This window comes from Siphateles boraxobius, unplaced genomic scaffold, assembly GCF_051911475.1.
Source record: "Siphateles boraxobius isolate OS27281-9 unplaced genomic scaffold, OSU_SipBor_1 32, whole genome shotgun sequence".
In the NCBI taxonomy this organism is placed as follows: domain Eukaryota; kingdom Metazoa; phylum Chordata; class Actinopteri; order Cypriniformes; family Leuciscidae; genus Siphateles; species Siphateles boraxobius.
Window position 1 is genome coordinate 6417501 of NW_027508942.1, and position 24039 is coordinate 6441539.

Genomic DNA, 24039 nt, shown 5'->3' on the forward strand with positions numbered 1-24039 from the left:
TGCCGTCTGGTGTCACGGTAACCAGCTGTCCGTTGTTATGGGATGTACTGCCTCTGTTGCCGTGGCTACAGCAGCTGGTGTTTAGATGTGATCCATTAGCTGATATAAACAGCTGTAAAACACAAACCCATGACTGTCCTCGAGCTCTTCCTTTTCTCTTCTGACACTGAGACCTATGAGTTAGGGTGATGAAGTGTGTGTGTGTGTTTGTGTGTGACAGATAATAACGAATGCTCCTCTGAGCCGGGTCTCTGTGGCCCGAACGGAGTGTGTCAGAACAGCCCCGGCAGCTTCAACTGTGATTGTCAGAGAGGATTCTCCCTCGACCCCAATGGACAGCACTGTGAAGGTACACACACACACACACACTCACACACTGACACTCACACACACACACACACACACTCACACACACACACACTGACACACACACACACACACTCTCTCTCTCTCACACACACACATACGCACACACACTCTCAAACACACTTACTCACACACACTCTCTCCCAAATTGACACACACACACACACACACACACACACACACACACACACACACACACACACACAATAGTACAAAATAGACTCTGTCTATTAAAATATCCCACTAATTCTGTGTGTGTGTGTCAGACATGGACGAGTGTGATGGGAACCATCGCTGTCAGCACGGCTGTCAGAATCTGGTGGGCGGCTACAGATGCAGCTGTCCTCAGGGATACTTACAGCACTACCAGTGGAACCAGTGCGTCGGTGAGACACCTCAACCTGTCCGTCTGTGTGTGTGTGTGTGTGTGTGTGTGTGTGTGTGTGTGTGTGTGTGTGTGTGTGTGTGTGTGTGTGTGTGTGTGTGTGTGTGTGTGTGTGTGTGTGTGTGTCTGTCTGTCTGTCTGTCTGTCTGTCTGTCTGTCTGTGTGTGTTTGTGTGTGTTTGTCTGTCTGTGTGTGTGTGTGTCTGTCTGTCTGTGTGTGTGTGTGTGTGTGTCTGTCTGTCTGTCTGTCTGTCTGTCTGTCTGTCTGTGTGTGTGTTTGTATGTGTTTGTCAGAGCAGGGTAGACCAATCGCAATAAACTGGGCTGTCTGGCCAATCAGAACAGAGTAGACCAATCACATCAGACTGGGCTGTCTGGCCAATCAGAGCAGAGTAGACCAATCACAACACACTGGGCTGTCTGGCCAATCAGAACAGAGTAGACCAATCACATCAGACTGGGCTGTCTGGCCAATCAGAGCAGAGTAGACCAATCACAACAGACTGGGCTGTCTGGCCAATCAGAACAGAGTAGACCAATCACATCAGACTGGGCTGTCTGGCCAATCAGAGCAGAGTAGACCAATCACAACAGACTGGGCTGTCTGGCCAATCAGAGCAGAGTAGACCAATCACAACAGACTGGGCTGTCTGGCCAATCAGAACAGAGTAGACCAATCACAACAGACTGAGCTGTCTGGCCAATCAGAGCAAAGTAGACCAATCACAACAGACTGAGCTGTCTGGCCAATCAGAGCAGAGTAGACCAATCACAACAAACTGGGCTGTCTGGCCAATCAGAACAGAGTAGACCAATCACAACAAACTGGACTGTCTGGCCAATCAGAGCAGAGTAGACCAATCACAACAGACTGGACTGTCTGGCCAATCAGAGCAGAGTAGACCAATCACAACAAACTGGACTGTCTGGCCAATCAGAGCAGAGTAGACCAATCACAACAGACTGAGCTGTCTGGCCAATCAGAGCAGAGTAGACCAATCACAACAAACTGGACTGTCTGGCAAATCAGAACAGAGTAGACCAATCACAACAGACTGAGCTGTCTGGCCAATCAGAGCAGAGTAGACCAATCACAACAGACTGACCTGTCTGGCCAATCAGAGCAGAGTAGACCAATCACAACAGACTGAGCTGTCTGGCCAATCAGAGCAGAGTAGACCAATCACAACAGACTGAGCTGTCTGGGCAATCAGAGCAGAGTAGACCAATCACAACAGACTGAGCTGTCTGGCCAATCAGAGCAGAGTAGACCAATCACAACAGACTGAGCTGTCTGGCCAATCAGAGCAGAGTAGACCAATCACAACAGACTGAGCTGTCTGGCCAATCAGAGCAGAGTAGACCAATCACAACAGACTGAGCTGTCTGGCCAATCAGAGCAGAGTAGACCAATCACAACAGACTGAGCTGTCTGGCCAATCAGAACAGAGTAGCTCACGGAAAGGAGGGATTTAGAGAGAATGATTAATCCATTGAATCGTTTGAGAATCATTGAAAAATGTGTAGATGTGCAATGTATATTATGAGAAAATTAAAGTTGTTTAGCCTTTGATGCATGTTAACCTGTTGTAGGAGATTCCAAAACAACATTAGGAGACTTTAAAATAGCATAATTGGGGCACTTTAATAAATTAGTTTAAAAAGCGGGTCTCTCTGGAGAGTAAATTGTCTGTGATGCACTGAAATTTCGGCTGCTGAAAATAATCATCCGAAAATGCAGTTCTGTCAGGACCACTATCGTCAAATATGATTGACAGTTAGCGTACACGAATGGCGATATGGTTGAGTTCTGGGCAAGAACAGCCTAGCATGGATAGGGTAAACAGAACAGAACCAACATGAATGTATTGCAGATATCATTAATACATTTTAAAGTACAACATAATTTGGGGGAATCAGAATGCCAAATCCTGACTGGACAGGTGGAGCTGGGGAGGGAGGAGGTAATCCGCTCCTGAGAAACGCTGATAATACTGACGGAGCTTATATATGTATACAGTGATAGGCGTCGTATTCCTATAGAGACGAGGATCAGCTGACGCTACGCTTGATGTTTTGGTCTTATCCGGAATGTTTTTGGAGGGCTGAAATCATTGACCGGATGAGTGACGATTAATTAGCCAATGGCACGTTTTGACTGTTCAGTGCTATTTATGCATGAACAAAACTTAAACTGATGAATTGATATTGTGTTCCCAGTCGGTTTGATCTGTCCCATCATCCTCTCTGTGTGTCACTGGCTCCTTCATGTCCCGATTACTGTCTCGTGTTGTGAACTCCTGCTCCGTCTGCACACTGAGAGATTGTGAAAGTGAATGTAGGTCAGTGGCGCTGTGGGAACCGCCCTGACCTTTGACCCGTGTGTGTGTGTGTGTGTGCAGATGAGAACGAGTGCCAGAACAGTCAGATATGTGGCGGCGCCTCGTGCCACAACACACTGGGCAGTTTCCGCTGCTTGTGTCCCGCGGGATTCTCCTTCGAGCAGATGCTGGGCGGCTGTCAGGACGTCAACGAGTGCAACTCCCAGAACCCCTGCAGTTATGGCTGCTCCAACACTGATGGAGGATACCTGTGTGGCTGCCCACCTGGATACCTGAGAGCGGGACAGGGGTCAGACTCGCACACACACACACACACACACACACATACACTCAGAGTCACCCACATCACAACCCCTGCAGTTTCGTCTGGCTATTTTTATGTTACTTCTTGATTTATAACATTCAAAAGTAACATTCCAATAATGTTTACAAAATTAAATTTTTTTTTTTAAACTTTTTGGATGTTCAGAAATCATTTTTTAATAACTCAATACGAACGTTAGCAAAATGTTCTTAGAACATATTTTTTTAAAGCTGCAACACATTTGGGAGAAACTTTATAAAGAAACACATTCATAAAGAAACTTTAGATTTTGAAAGAAACTCTGTCGCCCCCTTGAGGACTGAACTCTTACTGCCACATTTATTTCAATAAAGAGAGTTTCAAAGTATCTTCACTTTAATGAACAGGATTTTAACAGAATCAATTAGGCAAATTCTGCTATAAAGCAGCTCTAATTGATCTGAATAAAATTTTAATAAATACTACAGTACCATATAAATAATACAAAAATTATGTGTGTAACAGCTGTGGAATGCTTTATAAATAAATTTTATTGTTAGGTGGTGTGTTTCTGAATCACTCATGTGCAAATCTGATGTGTGTGTGTGTGTGTTTCAGTCACTGTCTCTCTGGAGCGGGTCTGTCTCCTCAGACTCCCTCATCCGATGCCGACGAGAACTCGCTCTCTCCCGAGGCCTGTTACGAGTGTAAGATCAACGGATATCCAAAGAAGGGCCGCAAACGCAGGGACGCCAACGCAACCGAGGAGCTTCAGGTAACCTTCACTGATGAGCTTGTCAGGTGATCCATAGATCATGTGACTGATGTTAGTCAACACACAAGATATGCTCATTTCAGTGAGAACTTTGAAAGATTCGTTCATGGTGGGCGTCACAGGATGACATAATTACCCAGAAATCTAAGCATGGATGATGCCATGACAGATGAGGTGTAGGTTTTGAGCAAAATAGATTTGAAACATCTGAATATGTAAATATTATGGCTTGATCTGTGTTTGTTTCTTGATTTCTGCTGCTCATACACACAAAAACGCACAGATATGATCAAATCACAGCAACAAATCAAATCAACAAATGTGCACAAAATATAGCGCTAGAATCACCAAAGTCACGGGTTCAACTCCCAGAGAAGGCATGAACTGACTTTGAATGCGATGTATATCGCTTTGGACTTAGGGGTGTAACGGTTCACAAAATACACGGTTCGATATTTTTTCGATTAGGGGTGTAAATCAGACAGTTCATTCACGATACGATATCGGTTCTCTCAGCCAGCGATACGATATTTGCCGATACTAGGGATGGCGAAAACTAAAAATTTTCTTGCCCGACCACCGAGCCTCATTAGCCGGTTGAAACCGGTTAACCGATTAGTTTAAAATATGCCACACTATTTGAAATAACAGCCATTTCGAGCCGCGCATGCAATTACGCAACTCTGTCGCATCTCTCTGCCTCCCGCTCACACACACACACTGCCCCCCGGTCACACACACACACTGACTCCCGCTCACACACCCACACTGCCCCCCGCTCACACACACACACTGACTCCCGCTCACACACACACACTGCCCCCCGGTCACACACACACACTGACTCCCGCTCACACACCCACACTGCCCCCCGCTCACACACACACACACTGACTCCCGCTCACACACCCACACTGCCCCCCGCTCACACACACACACTGCCTCCCGCTCACACACACACACTGACTCCCGCTCACACACCCACACTGCCCCCCGCTCACACACACACACTGCCCCCCGGTCACACACACACTGCCCCCCGCTCATACACACAATGCCCCCCGCTCACGAACAACCACACACTGCCTCCCGCTCACACACACACACTGCCCCCCGCTCACACACACACTGCCCCCCGCTCACACACACACACACACTGCCTCCCGCTCACACACACACTGCCCCCCGCTCACACACACACACTGCCCCCCGCTCACACACACACACTGCCTCACGCTCACACACACACACTGCCCCCCGCTCACACACACAATGCCCCCCGCTCACGAACAACCACACACTGCCTCCCGCTCACACACACACACTGCCCCCCGCTCACACACACACACTGCCTCACGCTCACACACACACACACACTGCCCCCCGCTCACACACACACTGCCCCCCGCTCACACACACACACTGCCCCACGCTCACACACACACACTGCCCTCGGCTCACACACACACACTGCCCCCCGCTCACACACACACACTGCCCCCCGCTCACACACACACACTGCCTCCCGCTCACACACACACACTGCCCCCCGCTCACACACACACACTGCCTCCCGCTCACACACACACACTGCCTCCTGCTCACACACACACACTGCCCCCCGCTCACACACACACTGCCCCCCGCTCACACACACACACTGCCCCCCGTTCACACACACACACTGCCCCACGCTCACTCACACACACTGCCCCCCGCTCACACACACACACTGCCTCCTGCTCACACACACACACTGCCTCCTGCTCACACACACACACTGCCCCCCGCTCACACACACACTGCCCCCCGCTCACACACACACACTGCCCCCCGTTCACACACACACACTGCCCCACGCTCACTCACACACACTGCCCCCCGCTCACACACACACACTGCCCCCCGTTCACACACACACACTGCCCCCCGCTCACACACACACACTGCCTCCCGCTCACACACTCACACTGCCCCCCGCTCACACACACACACTGGCCCCCGCTCACACACACACACACACACTGCCCCCCGCTCACACACACTGCCTCCCGCTCACACACACACACTGCCCCACGCTCACACACACACACTGCCCCCCGCTCACACACACACACTGCCCCCCGTTCACACACACACACTGCCCCACGCTCACTCACACACACTGCCCCCCGCTCACACACACACACTGCCCCACGCTCACACACACACACTTCCTCCTGCTCACACACACACACACTGCCCCCCGTTCACACACACACACTGCCCCACGCTCACTCACACACACTGCCCCCCGCTCACACACACACACTGCCCCACGCTCACACACACACACTGCCTCCTGCTCACACACACACACACTGCCCCACGCTCACACACACACACTGCCTCCTGCTCACACACACACACACTGCCCCCCGCTCACACACACACTGCCCCCCGCTCACACACACACACTGCCCCCCGTTCACACACACACACTGCCCCACTCTCACTCACACACACTGCCCCCCGTTCACACACACACACTGCCCCCCGCTCACACACACACACTGCCTCCCGCTCACACACTCACACTGCCCCCCGCTCACACACACACACTGGCCCCCGCTCACACACACACACACACACACTGCCCCCCGCTCACACACACTGCCTCCCGCTCACACACACACACTGCCCCACGCTCACACACACACACTGCCCCACGCTCACACACACACACTGCCCCCCGCTCACACACACACACTGCCTCCCGCTCACACACACACACTGCCCCCCGCTCACACACACACACTGCCCCCCGCTCACACACACGCACTGCCCCCCGCTCACACACACACACACTGCCCCCCATTCACACACACACACTGCCCCACGCTCACACACACACACTGCCCCACGCTCACACACACACTGCCCCCCGCTCACACACACACACTGCCCCCCGCTCACACACACACACTGCCTCCCGCTCACACACACACACTCCCCCCCGCTCACACACACACTGCCCCCCGCTCACACACACACACACTGCCCCCCGCTCACACACACACACTGCCCCCCGCTCACACACACACACTGCCCCCCGCTCACACAAACACACTGCCCCCCGCTCACACACACACACTGCCCCCCGCTCACACACACACACACTGCCTCCCGCTCACACACACACACACACACACTGCCCCCCGCTCATACACACACACTGCCTCCCGCTCACACACACACACTGCCCCCCGCTCACACACACACTGCCCCCCGCTCACATACACACACTTCCCCCCGCCCACACACACACACTGCCCCCCGCTCACACACACACACTGCCCCCCGCTCACACACACACACTGCCCCCCGCTCACACACACACACTGCCCCCCGCTCACACACACACACACTGCCCCCCGCTCACACACACACACTGCCTCCCGCTCACACACACACACACACACACACTGCCCCCCGCTCACACACACACACTGCCCCCCGCTCACACACACACACTGCCTCCCGCTCACACACACACACTGCCCCCCGCTCACACACACACACTGCCCCCCGCTCACACACACACTGCTCCCCGCTCACACACACACTTCCCCCCGCTCACACACACACACTGCCCCCCGCTCACACACACACACTGCCTCCCGCTCAAAAGCACACTGCCTCCCGCTCACACACACACACTGCCTCCCGCTCACACACACACTGCCCCCCGCTCACACACACACACTGCCTCCCGCTCACACACACACACTGCTCCCCCGCTCACACACACACACACTGCCCCCCCGCTCACACACACACACTGCCCCACGCTCACACACACACACTGCCCTCGGCTCACACACACACACTGCCCCCCGCTCACACACACACACACTGCCCCCCGCTCACACACACACTGCCCCCCGCTCACACACACACACTGCCCCCCGCTCACACACACACACTGCCCCCCGCTCACACACACACACTGCCCCCCGCTCACACACACACTGCCCCCCGCTCACACACACACACACTGCCCCCCGTTCACACACACACACTGCCTCCCGCTCACACACACACACTGCCCCACGCTCACAAACACACACTGCCCCCCGCTCACACACACACACTGCCTCCTGCTCACACACACACACTGCCCCCCGCTCACACACACACACTGCCCCCCGTTCACACACACACACTTCCCCCGCTCACACACACACACTGCCTCCCGCTCACACACACACACTGCCCCCTGCTCACACACACACACTGCCCCCCGCTCACACACACACACACACACTGCCCCCCGCTCACACACACTGCCTCCCGCCCACACACACACACTGCCCCCCGCTCACACACACACACTGCCCCCCGCTCACACACACACACTGCCCCCCGCTCACACACACACACACTGCCCCCCGCTCACACACACACACTGCCTCCCGCTCACACACACACACACACACTGCCCCCCGCTCACACACACACACACTGCCTCCCGCTCACACACACACACTGCCCCCCGCTCACACACACACACTGCCCCCCTCTCACACACACACTGCTCCCCGCTCACACACACACACTTCCCCCCGCTCACACACACACACTGCCCCCCGCTCACACACACACACTGCCTCCCGCTCAAAAGCACACTGCCTCCCGCTCAAAAGCACACTGCCTCCCGCTCACACACACACACTGCCTCCCGCTCACACACACACACTGCCTCCCGTTCACACACACACACACTGCCCCGGTGCCGCGCTTCCACTCAGGTCATTTTTTAAATCCCCTACAGCGCGAAACATGAGTCCCGCAAACGCGGCGCCGAGGAGCTTGTATGTAATTGGAGGACAAATGGCTCCTTAGTTTCGAAATGGTTTGGGTACAAGGTTATGGCGTGGAAAATAAAGGCGTTAGTCTAGCGTTAAAAGCTCATTTGAAACATTGCCGCGGCTCATTTAAGAAAATGAAGAGACGCCGCTTTAGTTTGAGGTAGTGCTAACAATAATAAAGAAAGATGACGATCATCATCACCTTGTCTGTTACCACTGAAATGTAGATCTAATGTATTTCCAAATCTAATGCGGGTGTCGTGTTTTCAGGTGATACATCATAGATGATGTGCTACTACTGTATTTAAGCACTGTATCACACAAGTTGCAACTTACATCTGTGTCATTCTTTTTGGTGAAATGGTCCTACACACTACTTTTCTTTGCACGCTTCATCCTGTCGTCTGCCCTGGCTCTGACCTCCAGTGTTTTAGCCTGTAGCCTTTACTTTACTTTTCGCAAACCTTGTGAGCGCGCGAACCCAAACGCTGTGACCTCGCGCCAAATGTTTTTATTGGTTTATTAAGTAAAAACAGGCGAGTAATGAAAAATTGAGTGTGAGGGATTTCTTCACTTCACACAAAAATATATTGGAATGAGATGGCTAACTGTAGTAGCGTTTAGTTCACTGTCTATAATAGCCTAATTTAGAGATCACTTTTTTTTTTTAACTGACTAACGACAACTTTGATCGGTTAACGTTGATACGGTCAACCATCGGTCAAACGGTCATCGGTTAACATCACTAGCCGATACCTCAAAAAATTCTGCGATTCGATTCAGTGCTATCGATATTTATCGATTTATCGAGATTTATCGATATTTAGATATTATGTGCCAAGTGTACACAACCAGTTACGTTTATTAAAGGGGTGGTTTACTGCTTTTTTTCTTTGCATGACTGTGTTTATGGGGTGCAATATAACATGTCTTCCTGTTTTTTTTTTTTTTTTAAGCCTTATTTTTCATAAATTTCACCTTTGTTGTAAGCCGCTTTCTCCTCTGTCATTTGAACGACCGGTTGACTTCCTGATTCTATGAAACCACTCCCTCAGAAACAGGCAATGGGCTCAGATTGGTTAGTTGTTGCAATTGGCTAAACTGCGTAGCGCACGTAGCCCGGAAACTTCACGCCCATTACCTTTACAGGCGAAAGCTGCATGTGCTCCGGTCAAACGTAAATAATGGTGTAATACTGCGTATCAGTTTGAGCCAGAATCAGACCCAGAAAGCGGCAATGAAGAGAATCAAGCAGAACCTCCCCAAACACGGCTCTTACAAAACGTTTCTGAATGGTACATTTTTGAATCATTATTATTATTCTATTCTACTATTATTATATAAGAATTTCGATTCGCTGTTACTTGAAAATGCTACTGCTGCTTGTTAGCTTTTGAGATACGGTTTTCTCCTGATTAAATGTTTAATACAACTGAATATATGACTGATTAATACCGTTTTTTAAAGTTATTGTTTTGTCGATATAATGAACAACCGTTTATCTATTCACAAAACTTAGTTTACTCTGTGTATCGTTTTCTTTAGGTGTACATGTGGCAACTGTGTTAAAATGCCAGAACGTGAAAACATATGATAACAGCAGCTGAAGTTTGCTGTTGCGTTTACATATAATTTTTTGAACTTTATACACGTTTGTCTTATACACACAAAATAGCAAAGAACTAACTAGCTACAAACAGCGTTGGCATTGGTTTACGTTCTTGATCAAATCGGAAAATTACGTCATAAAGTATACATGGAAAATACATTTACAAAATTAGTAGGCCTACATAATTACAAATTCAGGTCCAAAATGTTTGTACGCGTTTGTCATAGACATGTAAGGCCGTCTAACTCGATCCAATGGCGGTATTCGAATTAGCAATGAAGGTCTCTGCGTGTTAAAGTCTTTTCTCGCGGCAAAGTATTTTTGGTAAAATGCAATACATTTTCTCATTTGTATTTTCTCGTTATTTCATCTGACTCCATAAATGAAAAGGCTTTAATGATATCTGTGCATCATTAAATGTGAGCGAATGTTTTACTATTATTTTAAACTCTTGAATGAAAATAATGTCAAAGTCGATTAGAGTAATCAAATGTCACAATTTAATATGTCAGGTAAATGTATCATTATAAATTCATAATCAATTCAAGGATAATCAATGCAAAACATCAAATGCTCTAGAACAAAGAGGAAAAAGTTTACCCGACAAGAAATGCGTGAGGCTGAGAGTCTCGGCTCTTGACCTCACGGGCCGATCTCAGATATAGAAAAGGCCCTGAGCTCTCGCTGCGTTTCATTATATACCCAGACCTCATTTCAAATCTAAACATCATCCACAGTGGTAAGTCACCATTTGCTAGCAGTGGAAAATTAGCATTCAGTCCAATGGTCGGAAGGTGTTACCTCAAAGACACACCCTCCAGTGTGGAAGATGTTTCTAAACTTCCTAAGAACTTTATTACCTTTTGGGTTTACTTCTTTGGGAATGAGAAATGTGTACCAGTCGCACCGAGACATTTCAAATAATACCAAACATGTATAAACCTCGATGATAATCATTCACATTAAACCATTTAGATTCTTGTGTGAGTTTGGGAGATCTCTGCCAGGATGAAGAATGGGGGAGAGAAATGTAGATTAGGATGAGGGAGGCGAGACCTTCCTCTCAATAGTGCATGATGGGTAGTACAAACGTTCATTTCCTTTGTTTTCTCAGAGAGTGGCCCTCTCTTAAAGTCCTTCCAGTTTTTCTAGTCTTACAGACACACGAAATAGCATAACTAAGTGGCTACTAAAGCCAGCGCTGGCATTTGTTTACGTCCTTGATAAAAACTAAAGCATTACTAAAATTATATATGCAAATACATTTAAAATGATTAAGTCTTACTTACAGGCTGTGCCCCAACAACTGCTGCCTCTGGTTTTAAAGTTGGAACTGCTTCATGCTTTAGTAACAGTTTCTTGTTGAATCCGGCATTGAATTCGTGGAGATTCTGGAAGCTGTCTTCCGTAAAATGCGCAGCACAGAGAGATAAATTACGATTGTAATTTTCAGGAACATAATCAAACATAAATTGTAGCCATTGTTGACGAACTACAGCGTCCGTAGGAAGCCGGAACACAGAAGACCTGACAGCTGGGTGAAAATAACACACTTTCGACGGCATGGCTACTGCTCTCCACTATAACTCTAACTCTTCCACAAAGCAGCAGAAATTTGGCCACGCCCCCTTTTTGCATATTCCGGAGGGAGGGTTGGTTCTGGGTTAGTTACGTATAAAACCCGGGAGTATCTCGTCGTAGTCCCATTCGAGTCGTTTTTGTAGGCATTAAACTTCCTGATTTTTAAAATACGATATCTCTGCTTACGTTGAACTTTCAGCGCAGAAACTTTGCAGATACTGTTCATGCACCAACAGCAACATCAACAAATCGCAATCAACCACCCCTTTAACTCACAAATGCATCCAAAAATATATAACATGAAAGTTGAATTAAACTCTTTGAAAATTGCACACCCTTTCCCAATTGGGACATTTAAAAGTTGTTTGTTACAAGTAAAAAAAAAAACATGATATATGAAAATGAACTAGAACGGAGTTTTCTGTTTTTGCAAATGAACTCAATAACAGAAGAGAATTCTCAGAATTAATTTTCATATATCATGTATTTTTTTATTGTGCATTTGAAGTAATATCAATTAAACTGCAGCTGGGGTTGTTTTGATTGAGTAATAATAAATAAAAAAATACAGGTAACTTATAAAATTAAAGTTCATTGAAAGTATTTTTTTATGTATATTATTTTTTTGTGTGGCAAAAGCAGATAACTCATTTCATGTTAAAACAAAGGCAAGTAATTGCTATGATACATAATAAAACACTTTATCTTTGCAACGTAAATCTCCTCAGCTGACATAGACGCCTGTCAAACGTACACGCAATACAGAGAGCTTTTCCCGCACCGCTAACGAGCTGTTTTAGCAAGATCCCGTGAAGAAGTTCAGCTTTTATTTTCCTTTTACCCCCCGAAGAAAAGATATAAAGATATATATATAAGATTGTCACCTGACCTGAATACTGCGCACTGATTCGCTAAAACAGACATTTGGGGTTGAGTTCACAAACAACAAGGGTGCTTGTCGTTTCTGCTGTAAAACAGGAACTCGCGATGCCTTGACAGTGGAAAATACCGGCTTTTGTGACAAAGGGTTCAGTTAATCATGTCAGGCGTCTATTTCAGCTGAGAAAACTTACGTGAGGATGTGGAGAGTGTCAAAATAAAGGTACCGTATATCTATATTTTATGTGTGGCATCGATGCATCGTATCGTTAGACGTTTGATCGATGCATCGACCCATATCGGTGTATTGTTACACCCCCACTTTCGAAACAGCAAAAAGAAAGAAATGCCAGAGAAATTTCCTATTTATTAAAAGAAAAATTATTTTTAAATAAGTGTGAGTTTTCCTACATCTTGAAACTTTTAGTTTTATAAATGGAGGTAATCATTGAAGGATGAACAAATAATGTTTTGGTCATCACATTAAAAATAACATTTAAATATGATGATATTTGAGTTTTGAAGTGCTGGGAAAAGATGTGTGACGTACTTGAACGCATTTTACTAATCCTGCCACACTTCCATGGTTACAGTGAGTGTTACTACAGTAAATCATGGTGAATGTTGCTGATCTGTGGACGTAAAGCCTATAACTAGTTCATTCCTGGAACAATGTTTCTCCTGGTTTCCACGTCAGCGCTGTTTGATCGTTAATAACAGAGATATTTTAATGTTTCTCACTAGATCTCGCAGAGATGTTATTACTTCAGTGAAGAATACTGCACTGTCATTGGTCTAAACTGGTAAACGGTCAGTGAAGAACAAAATAATGAATAGCGCAGTTTCGTTCTGCTTTCATTACGTTTGCCATGTGATGTTGTGTAACGTTGTGGTGATCGCGCCAGCGGATTTTGGTCGGCAGGAAAAATGGTCCAACGAATCGTTTGGTTTGTAATGCGTACCGATTACCGAAAGCCTCGTACCGAACGGCTCAATATGAATACATGTATCGTTACACCCCTACTTTGGATAGAAGCGTTTGCCAAATGCATCGATGAAAATGTCAAATGTAATTGTTTAAAAGTTTCAAATGATAATTTCCTGTTTCTCCTGTTTGTCTTACAGCGGCATCCGTAATCGTAATCGCGATTATAAATTTGATTAATTGTGCTGCCCTATTGTGCATGTTGTTTAAAGGAAACATCATTACTCTAACGATGTGTGTGTGTGTGTATTTCTCCAGAACGATCTGGACTCCGCCAGTGTGGACGTGGACGACACACTCCAGCTCCATCTGAACATCAGCACGCTGAAGAGCAAAGACCACATCATCGAGTTCGTCCCGGCGCTGTCGACGCTCACCGATCACGTGCGCTACGCCATCGAGTACGGCAACGACGGCGGCCTGTTCCTGATGACCCAGAAGCACGGCGTCAGCTACCTGCACACATCCAAGAAGAAGCCTCTCCAGCCGGGTGTGTATTCTCTGCAGATCCGCAGCGTGGGCCGGGCCGGGGGACTGGAGCCGGGGGACTCGGACTACCTCAGCGCGCAGCTGGGACACGCTCTGCTCATGCGAGTTCAGATCGTCCTGCACTGATCCAGCAAACACACAGACTGCCGCCCGCAGCTACGGCCAAAGACCAGCACCTTCCTCTCCACTAGCGCTGTGCGATTAATCGCAATGAAACCGCACGCGATTTAGCAAAGGCTGCGATATTTTATTCACGACTGATCGGTAGTAAACGCTGCTCCATCTGAAAACCAGAGGACACACACACACACACACACCACATATCCCTCTAAACACCAGAGGGCGTCTCTCACACACACACACGCACACACACACACACACCACATATCCCTCTAAAAACCAGAGGGCGTCTCTCACACACACACACACACACACACACACACACACACCAGATATCCCTCTAAACACCAGAGGGCGTCTCTCACACACACACACACACACCACATATCCCTCTAAAAACCAGAGGGCGTCTCTCTCACACACACCACATATCCCTCTAAACACCAGAGGGCGTCTCTCACACACACACACCTCATATCCCTCTGAACACAGAGGGCGTCTCTCACACACACACACACACACACAACACACACAACACACACCACATATCCCTCTAAACACCATAGGGCGTCTCTCACACACACACACACACACACAACACACACCACATATCCCTCTGAACACAGAGGACGTCTCTCACACACACACACACACACACAATACACACCACATATCCCTCTAAACACCAGAGGGCGTCTCTCACACACACACACAACACACACCACATATCCCTCTAAACACCAGAGGGCGTCTCTCACACACACACACACACACTCAACACACACCACATATCCCTCTAAGGGTGACCAGAGGGTGCCTCTCACATACACACACCCACACACACCACATATCCCTCTAAACACCAGAGGGCGTCTCTCACACACCCACACACACCACATATCTCTCTGAACACCCGAGGGCGTCTCTCACACACACACACATACACCACATATCCCTCTAAACACCAGAGGGGGTCTCTCACACACACACACATACACCACATATCCCTCTAAACACCAGAGGGGGTCTCTCACACACACACACATACACCACATATCCCTCTAAACACCAGAGGGGGTCTCTCACACACACACACATACACCACATATCCCTCTAAACACCAGAGGGGGTCTCTCACACACACACACATACACCACATATCCCTCTAAACACCAGAGGGGGTCTCTCACACACACACACACACACCACATACCCCTCTAAACACCAAAGGGCGTCTCTCACACACACACACACACACACACACACCACATATCCCTCTAAACACCAAAGGGCGTCTCTCACACACACACACACACACCACATACCCCTCTAAACACCAGAGGGCGTCTCTCACACACACACACACACACCACATATCTCTCTGAACACCCGAGGGCGTCTCACACACACACACACTCACGTTAAATATGCCCCGCAGAAGTACAATAACACACACCATTCCAGGAAATCTCTATCAGGATCACACTCTCTTTCTCTGAATACACAGAAGATTGAAACGCTTTGATTGATGAAACATGAGTGATAAACACACGACTGCATTATTCTGTGTCAGAAGCACATCATCTCACAGAAGGAGGAGCTCAACTGTCCTGATGAAGTGAGTCTGGAGGAAAATCATGTTATTAAATGTTGTCTTTTGTTGGACAAGAGGCTCATAAATGCTTCTCATGTCTGGAAAGATGTTTGACGCGTGTTGCTTTTTCAAATGCACATTATAAGCGACTCAAACTCAGTGCTTTCAGACTGAGCAGCGTTTACGGATGATCATCACTGACGAGCTGCGCAGAAAATAGAATCGGTTTAAGTGTGATTACATGGAAATTGCGATTAATCGTGCAGCTCTACTCTCCATCATACGCTCGCATCCCAATATAGACGCTGTGGAGGAACGGACGCGAGCCGCACGCGTGCCGAAGAGCCTCGCTCGCTCGCTCTCTCTCTCTCTCTCCGCTCAATCTATCGCATCTTACTGCTGCACTGCACTAAACGCTCTTAAAGGGATAGATCATCCACAAATGAAAATTAGCCCATGATTTACTCGCCCTGAAGTCATCCTAAGTGTATATGACATTCTTCTTTCAGACGAATACAATCAGAGTTATATTAAAAAATGTCCTGGCTTTATAATGGCAGTTTTCGGCTGTATATTTTTCCATCTATCCATGATAAAAGTGCATCTGTCCATCATAAAAGTGAATCTGTCCATCATAAAAGTGCATCTATCCATCATAAAAGTGAATATGTCCATCATAAAAGTGCATCTGTCCATCATAAAAGTGCATCTGTCCATCATAAAAGTGCATTTCTCCATCATAAAAGTGCATCTATCCATCATAAAAGTGAATATGTCCATCATAAAAGTGCATCTATCCATCATAAAAGTGAATCTGTCCATCATAAAAGTGCATCTCTCCATCATAAAAGTGCATCTATTCATCATAAAAGTGCATCTGTCCATCATAAAAGTGCATCTATTCATCATAAAAGTGCATCTGTCCATCATAAAAGTGCATCTATCCATCATAAAAGTGCATCTGTCCATCATAAAAGTGCATCTCTCCATCATAAAAGTGCATCTATCCATCATAAAAGTGCATCTGTCCATCATAAAAGTGCATCTCTCCATCATAAAAGTGCATCTATTCATCATAAAAGTGCATCTGTCCATCATAAAAGTGCATCTATCCATCATAAAAGTGCATCTATTCATCATAAAAGTGCATCTGTCCATCATAAAAGTGCATTTCTCCATCATAAAAGTGCATCTATCCATCATAAAAGTGCATCTATCCATCATAAAAGTGCATCTATTCTTCATAAAAGTGCATCTGTCCATCATAAAAGTGCATTTCTCCATCATAAAAGTGCATCTCTCCATCATAAAAGAGCATCTATTCATCATAAAAGTGCATTTCTCCATCATAAAAGTGCATCTATCCTTCATAAAAGTGCATCTATTCTTCATAAAAGTGCATCTATCCTTCATAAAAGTGCATCTATTCTTCATAAAAGTGCATCTATCCTTCATAAAAGTGCATCTATCCATCATAAAAGTGCATCTATTCTTCATAAAAGTGCATCTATTCTTCATAAAAGTGCATCTATCCATCATAAAAGTGCATCTATCCATCATAAAAGTGCATCTGTCCATCATAAAAGTTGATCTCTCCAGAAAAATATCCATATTTAAAACTTTATAGACTAGCTTCCGGCAGACGGCCATGACATTTTTTAATATAACTCTGATTGTATTCGTCTGAAAGAAGAATGTCAGATACACCTAGGATGACTTGAGGGCGAGTAAATCATGGGCTAGCTTTCATTTTTGGTTGAACTATCCCTTTAATCAGTGTTTTTGGCTTGTTTTGTAGTACAGATATCTAAACGTTCTTAAATCAAGATACTTGAAAAGCAAAATGACTTGAGATAGTCTTGGTTTCTGAAATGGTTGCTTAAAACAACAAAAAAATAACTGTCAATATAAATCAGAAAAAGAAACTTAAAAAGGTCCTATTGTTTCTTCAGTGTGTAATGTTACTCTAGTGGTTAAAGTCTTGACTTTCTTCCAGGAACGAACACGTCACAATATTCTTCATTTAAATAATTCATACGTGGAATAAAGGGGTGGGGCCTGGTTGAGAGGAGCTGCAACAATGGAGAATATGAGGAAAATAATCAACATACAAGCAGGAAAACCTGTTCTAGTAGAGCCTGAAAACATCATCAAGACTGTAAAAGAGCATAATAGTTCCTCTTTAAATAACAGTACATTTACTTGAAAAGCAAAATAACTTTAAGTCCCCCTGTAGTCAATAATTGTATCTCTTAAAACTCATCTTTGATCACCAAAATTACATATTTAAATGTTTTTTCCTTGAAAAATATTCATGCCTTAAAATATCTTGAATGTAACTCGACACCCTTGCCTCATTTAGTATGCGCGGTTCTATGAATATGCAAATGAGCCCCGCCTCCATTCACTCACTCACTCACTCAGAGATCCACTGGTTGACGATCACACGTTGATCTGATTGGTTACAAGGTAGTTTGTGACGTCAGAAACACCAGCGATTTCAAAGTGTGTTTTTGAGACTGTCTTTGGTTCACTGCAGTTTTAAGGAGAAAATACTCAGCAATGCTGTCGACTTATGAATTCACACATGGTTTGTGTTAAAGCATATTAAAAACACCACATAGACACATAAACAACATTAAAAGCTGGATTTTCTCCACAGGTGGACTTTAAAGATATTTTTGTTTGTTTTAAGCACAAACTCACTTTTTTCAGTAAGCAGGACTTAATATCTTCAGTCATTTTGCTTCTCCAGTAAATGCATCCTGATTTAAGAACATTTTTATATTAGTGCTGGAAAACGAGACCGAACATCATGTTTCGCAGTGCATCACGTGAGCGCATTGATTCATGCACTGTAATAATCGTCTAAAAGCGGCTGACCGACGCTTCTGTTCTCTCCTGCAACTATACTACATGTAATTTAAGTGTGTCTATACTGTAACCGTGTCACTTTGTTACTCGCGATGTAAACTAGAGGACCCCTGGAACGGAGGGGTTTGTAATGGTGCTTCTTATAATGACCAACTACTTGTAAACTGTGTTTCTGTGACTCGATGCACTGAGGTCTCGCGGCCACACACACTTCCACACACACGCCGTCGGGCCTCGGCCTGGAGAACCACGCCGTTCTGTTCTCTTCACACTCGTGAGGGGTTTAGTTGTACATTCACAATAAAAACATATTTTTGGTTGTTTGGGTCGACTCGACCGCTTGCCTTGATTTCAGAACAGCAGAATCATTCGTTCTTCAGAAAAATCATTCAAGAGTCACATGACGATTGTATTGTAAACCAAGTGTATTGGTAATACTGTGGCAATCATTAACCCAGTAAAGCCTGACATATGAAATAATAGTCAGATAAATCGAATTATTTTGACTATATAAGTTTGCATATGTGTTTGAGTATCATATTTGATGCATCAGGCTTTTATATGGCTCATATAGTGAGAATATGACGAAAAAAATCAGCTCAAACTGAGTAAAAATATGCATTTTGGTGCACATGCTGATATTTATATGGACAAAAAGTGATTAAATTTTGATGCTTGTGATGTAAATCAATGAGATCTTATAACAGTACAGCAGATACTTGCATAAAATGCATTTAAATATCAATGTCTGCCAATAATATGTCTTCGTAAGATATTTAGATGCTTAGTTTTAAAACGTATAATGCAATACGATTGACAGATGAACAATTAAACCTTTCTCAAAAGCCTGATGATCATATTTGATATTTTTCTAATAAATGTCTGAATAATCAAGTAAACATGCTTCAGTCCAGTTGAAATATTACCAACAATATCAAAGTTATTCTTATGTTTACTTGATAAAATCTACAGATTTAAAGACACGTGAAGCTCGAGCTCAAGGTTTGTACAATTACACTGAAACTTTTACTGGATAAAACAGACATAACTATTAGTTAGGAGATTGAGTGCGAAGGTTTTGATAATTTAGATTAAAAATCTGGTTACACTTTACGGTAAGGGTACATGATTTATCATGAATTCATATATAAATTCATGCATTAATATCTCATGAATCATCATGAGTTATGATTTATTACGCATGATCATGATGTTTTCTTTGTTCACAGTTATGCCACCATTAATAGCACATTGTTCATCAGTGTTTCAAAGGACTAGTCACCACTTTAGTTGAGGGGCCACACACATGATGAAGTCCTTGATAGATAATGCTTAGTTAATGATGACTACTGTATTTGAATGTCAACAGAATTTGTGTGCTATGAGTTGTGATTGGTCTATTTTGGGGTCTGTCCAATACAGTAGTCATCATTAACTAAGCATTATCTACCAATGACTTCATCATGTGTGTGGCCCCTCAACTAAAGTGGTGACTAGGTCACTGACCATAATGATCATGCGTAATAAATCATAATTCATGATGATGTGCTCATCTTAGTTAATGTTTTAATTAAGGTGTTGTTCATCCATGAAATCATGAATGAATAACGTTGATCTTGTATTAGTTCCTGATGATTCATGAGATATTAATGCAGGAATGAATGCAGAATTCAAGCATGAATTTATACATGAATTCATGATAATTCATGTACCCTTACCGTAAAGTGTTACCAAACATCTGTATCAAATAGTAGGTTTTATAGGGTTATGAATTTAGGGGTACTGTTCATTCAGCAACGGTGTATATCAGAACTACAGTATTACAATTTTTTTTGCATGAGCAGTTTATCTAATCTCTACAAAAATCACAAAATATTTTTTTTAGATAAACTGCCCAGTATTGACATTCATTATCATTGCAAGGTTTTAAAAACCTAAAACCCTGCGGTGTGTTTAAGATAATGTACAAGATAAAATAGCAATGCAAAATAGTAGATATTAAAATATCAGTAACACTTGACAATAAGTTCATTAGTCAATCCATTAACTAACAATGAGCCGTTATTAACCAATGTTAGTGGAAGTGCTATAACTACTAATGTATTGTTCATCTTTACTAATCAAGTTTAACAAATTAAGCCTTATTGCAAATGTAACCAAAAAAAAGTGTAACAAACTAAATCAATTAAAAATAAAGCCACTTCTGTAGAAACACACAAAACATTCACAAATGTTCCAGTGGATCCTTTAACAGAAAATTAATTAATTTTAATGAATACAGTAAGGTAGAAAAACTTCCGGTGACAGCAAAAGTTTACAGTTGACAACATGAAATATAATCATAAATGTCGTTAAATAACACATTTAAAGTAGCATTTTTAATGTTGAGTGAGTTTCAGTTGGTGCCGGTGGAGCCGAAGCCGCTTGCTCCTCTCACGGTCTCATCCAGTGTCTGAAACGAGGAAAACATGATGAAACGGTTGATCTGCAGATGCTGTATCACAGACGGTTTATGAGGTTCACCTGTAACTCCTGCAGCTCCGGGTAACAGATTCTCTCGCAGATCAGCTGAGCGATGCGCTCTCCTTTCTTCACTGCGGGAGGACACGTGTCAGATAATCATAATCACAACTATAGATGATGTTAGGTTTCTCTCACCTTCGAACGGCTGTTTGTTGAAGTTGAACAGCACGACTCCCAGATTCCCCCTGTAATCCTCGTCCACCACACCAGCTGCAGAAACATTACACACGTCAGATATTCATGATAATCGTTCTGATGTCATCAGTGTCGAGCGAGAGACGTACCGCCCACATCGATGAAGTGCTTCACCGCGAGACCCGAGCGAGGCGCTGCAACACAAACACAGCGCTAGTCAAAACACTTATGAACAAGGACAATGTGGGCGGGGCTTGATTGTGAATGCTTGGATGGTTTTGAAAAAAAGGGGGAAAAAGGCACAAAATTATGATAAAAAGTTGAGTTTTAAATGTTTTTAATCTCATGAATATGACAAATCAATTTCAACTTTTTAAATCTCATAATAATGATTTATTAGAAATGAGATAAAGTTTTGGCATGTCATAGTTATGAGGAAAAAGTTGAAATTGAGAAAGTATTAAGTTAACATTTGCAAAAACTTTAATGGACACAAAGTCACAATTATGACAATGTATAATTATAAGGAAAAGGTTGAAATTGTGACATACTAAATCCAAATTGTGATAATCTCAACTTTTTCGCTAATAATTATGACACACAATTTAATCTCACAATTTTCATAATTATGACTTAGAAATATAATATATATCTCTATATATTACAATATCTCTCTTATAATAATAGAGATAAAAAGAGTTGAAATTAAGATAGCCAAAGTCAATTTGCAAAAACTTGAATGTCAGCCTATCAACTCATAATGAGATTAAAAGTGTGTCGTAATTACATTTTTAACTCGTACTAAATCAAAATTGGACTTAATGTATAATTATAAGGGAAAAAGTCGAAATGAGATGTTGAAATTGTGACATACTAAATAAAGATTGTGATCATTTAAACTTTTTCCCTAATAATTATGGCTATACACCACCTTTTCGACTTTTTAAACCTCAAAATTGTACATCATAACTTTGATTTAGCATGTTTTTACTTTTATTTAATAATTTTGTCCTTTTTCCCCTCATTATTTTGATTTAGCATGTTATAATTTCGACTTGTGTCATGATGTTTTCTTGTGTGGTGGAAATGAATGGATTCTTTATATTGTGGCCCAACACGTGACTCTCGCTCACCTACTCTTCCGTAATATCCGTGTGGAACCGCGATTTGGATATCAGTCTTGACCAGAGCTTTATCCATCGGCCCGATGCTGTAGTCATATGCACTGAAACACACACACTCATCATCACCACATGCACTTAACCACTGGAAATCCAGCCCTTTCTGCAGTTCGAAAGATTTTAATCCACATTATTCCTCTAAAAACTGCTGAAGTGAGGAAAAACAGTGCATGAATGTAAGCGTGTGCACGGCGCTGAGAATCACCTGTACAGGTCGAATCCCGCGGCTCGGCTCGATCCTCGGCTCGGTGTCGTGGCGTTTTCTGTCAGTTTGGCGAATTTGAGCACCTTTTGTTCTTCGTGTCCGTTCACGGCATCACTTTTGGATCTTTTCTGCGGCGAAACCGCTTCTGTAACTTCAGAGCAGGGCATTTTACTGACGAGCGCGTGCAGATCGAACCTCGCGGCAAAAGTGAGTGTTGTGGTTCTGAGCGCGCCAGAATCTGACGCATTATTTGAACGAGAAAGACCAGTCTGCGGGAAACGTTCTGAGTGGTGGGTACTGCATAACGTCATAACGTCGTCACAGCAGGATGCGTAGCATGTTATTTAAAATCAGTTGTCGTTATTAAATTATACAGCAAAATGTCTCTACTATATCTTCATTCACTAACTTACTTTGTCAATGTACCTATATCACATTTCAGCAGTCATATCACATTTTTATTCAATAATAAATTGGAGAGTTAATTGTGATTTAATAATAGCCACTGCTAAAATTAAGTCTAACGGCTGCAGACAGATATTAACGGTCTATATTTTCGCTTTAGTTTCTATAAAGCTGCTGACCTCTGAACACAAACCCGTATAAACCGCGAACTGCAGCGACAGAAACACACCGAACCATCATCTTCAAACCGCCATTTGTGTTTGTGTGTGTTCTGTGTTGTAGTGATGGGTCGTTCGCGAATGAGTCGACTCTTAAGAGCCGGCTCTTGTAGATGAACGACGGGAGCTGGCTCGCATATCTGAAGAGTGGACTCTATTTTTTAAAAATATAGCCTATAGAAATTAAATCATTATGTAATAATGAAATAATTAATGAATTTCCTAAAGGCGCACACATTCG

General features: G+C 44.4%; 2 protein-coding genes across 4 annotated transcripts in view; one reads left to right on the forward strand and one right to left on the reverse strand.

Annotated features, from left to right (window-relative positions):
• Positions 1–14861, forward strand: part of fbn1 (fibrillin 1) — a 136635-nt gene extending 121774 nt beyond the window's left edge. For both annotated transcript variants that reach the window (XM_077194639.1, XM_077194638.1), the window contains 5 exons: positions 221–349; positions 633–752; positions 3153–3381; positions 3994–4150; positions 14313–14861. In XM_077194639.1, the coding sequence (XP_077050754.1) occupies positions 221–349; positions 633–752; positions 3153–3381; positions 3994–4150; positions 14313–14669 (992 nt within the window). In that variant the 3' untranslated portion in view covers positions 14670–14861. The remainder of the gene's footprint in view (positions 1–220; positions 350–632; positions 753–3152; positions 3382–3993; positions 4151–14312) is intronic.
• A 6507-nt stretch (positions 14862–21368) lies between these two features.
• Positions 21369–23823, reverse strand: dut (deoxyuridine triphosphatase). 2 transcript variants are annotated; one of them, XM_077194708.1, is made up of 7 exons: positions 23760–23823; positions 23176–23326; positions 22923–23014; positions 21939–21983; positions 21790–21864; positions 21655–21725; positions 21369–21583 (listed from the first exon to the last, which is right to left on the reverse strand). In XM_077194708.1, exons 1-7 carry the CDS (start codon positions 23818–23820, stop codon positions 21527–21529), a joined length of 552 nt encoding a protein of 183 aa, XP_077050823.1. In that variant the 5' UTR covers positions 23821–23823; the 3' UTR covers positions 21369–21526. The 2 variants fall into 2 exon arrangements, with proteins under 2 accessions (XP_077050823.1, XP_077050824.1); XM_077194709.1 differs by lacking the exon at positions 23760–23823 and having other exon boundaries at positions 23176–23384.
• Positions 23824–24039: the final 216 nt, after the last annotated feature.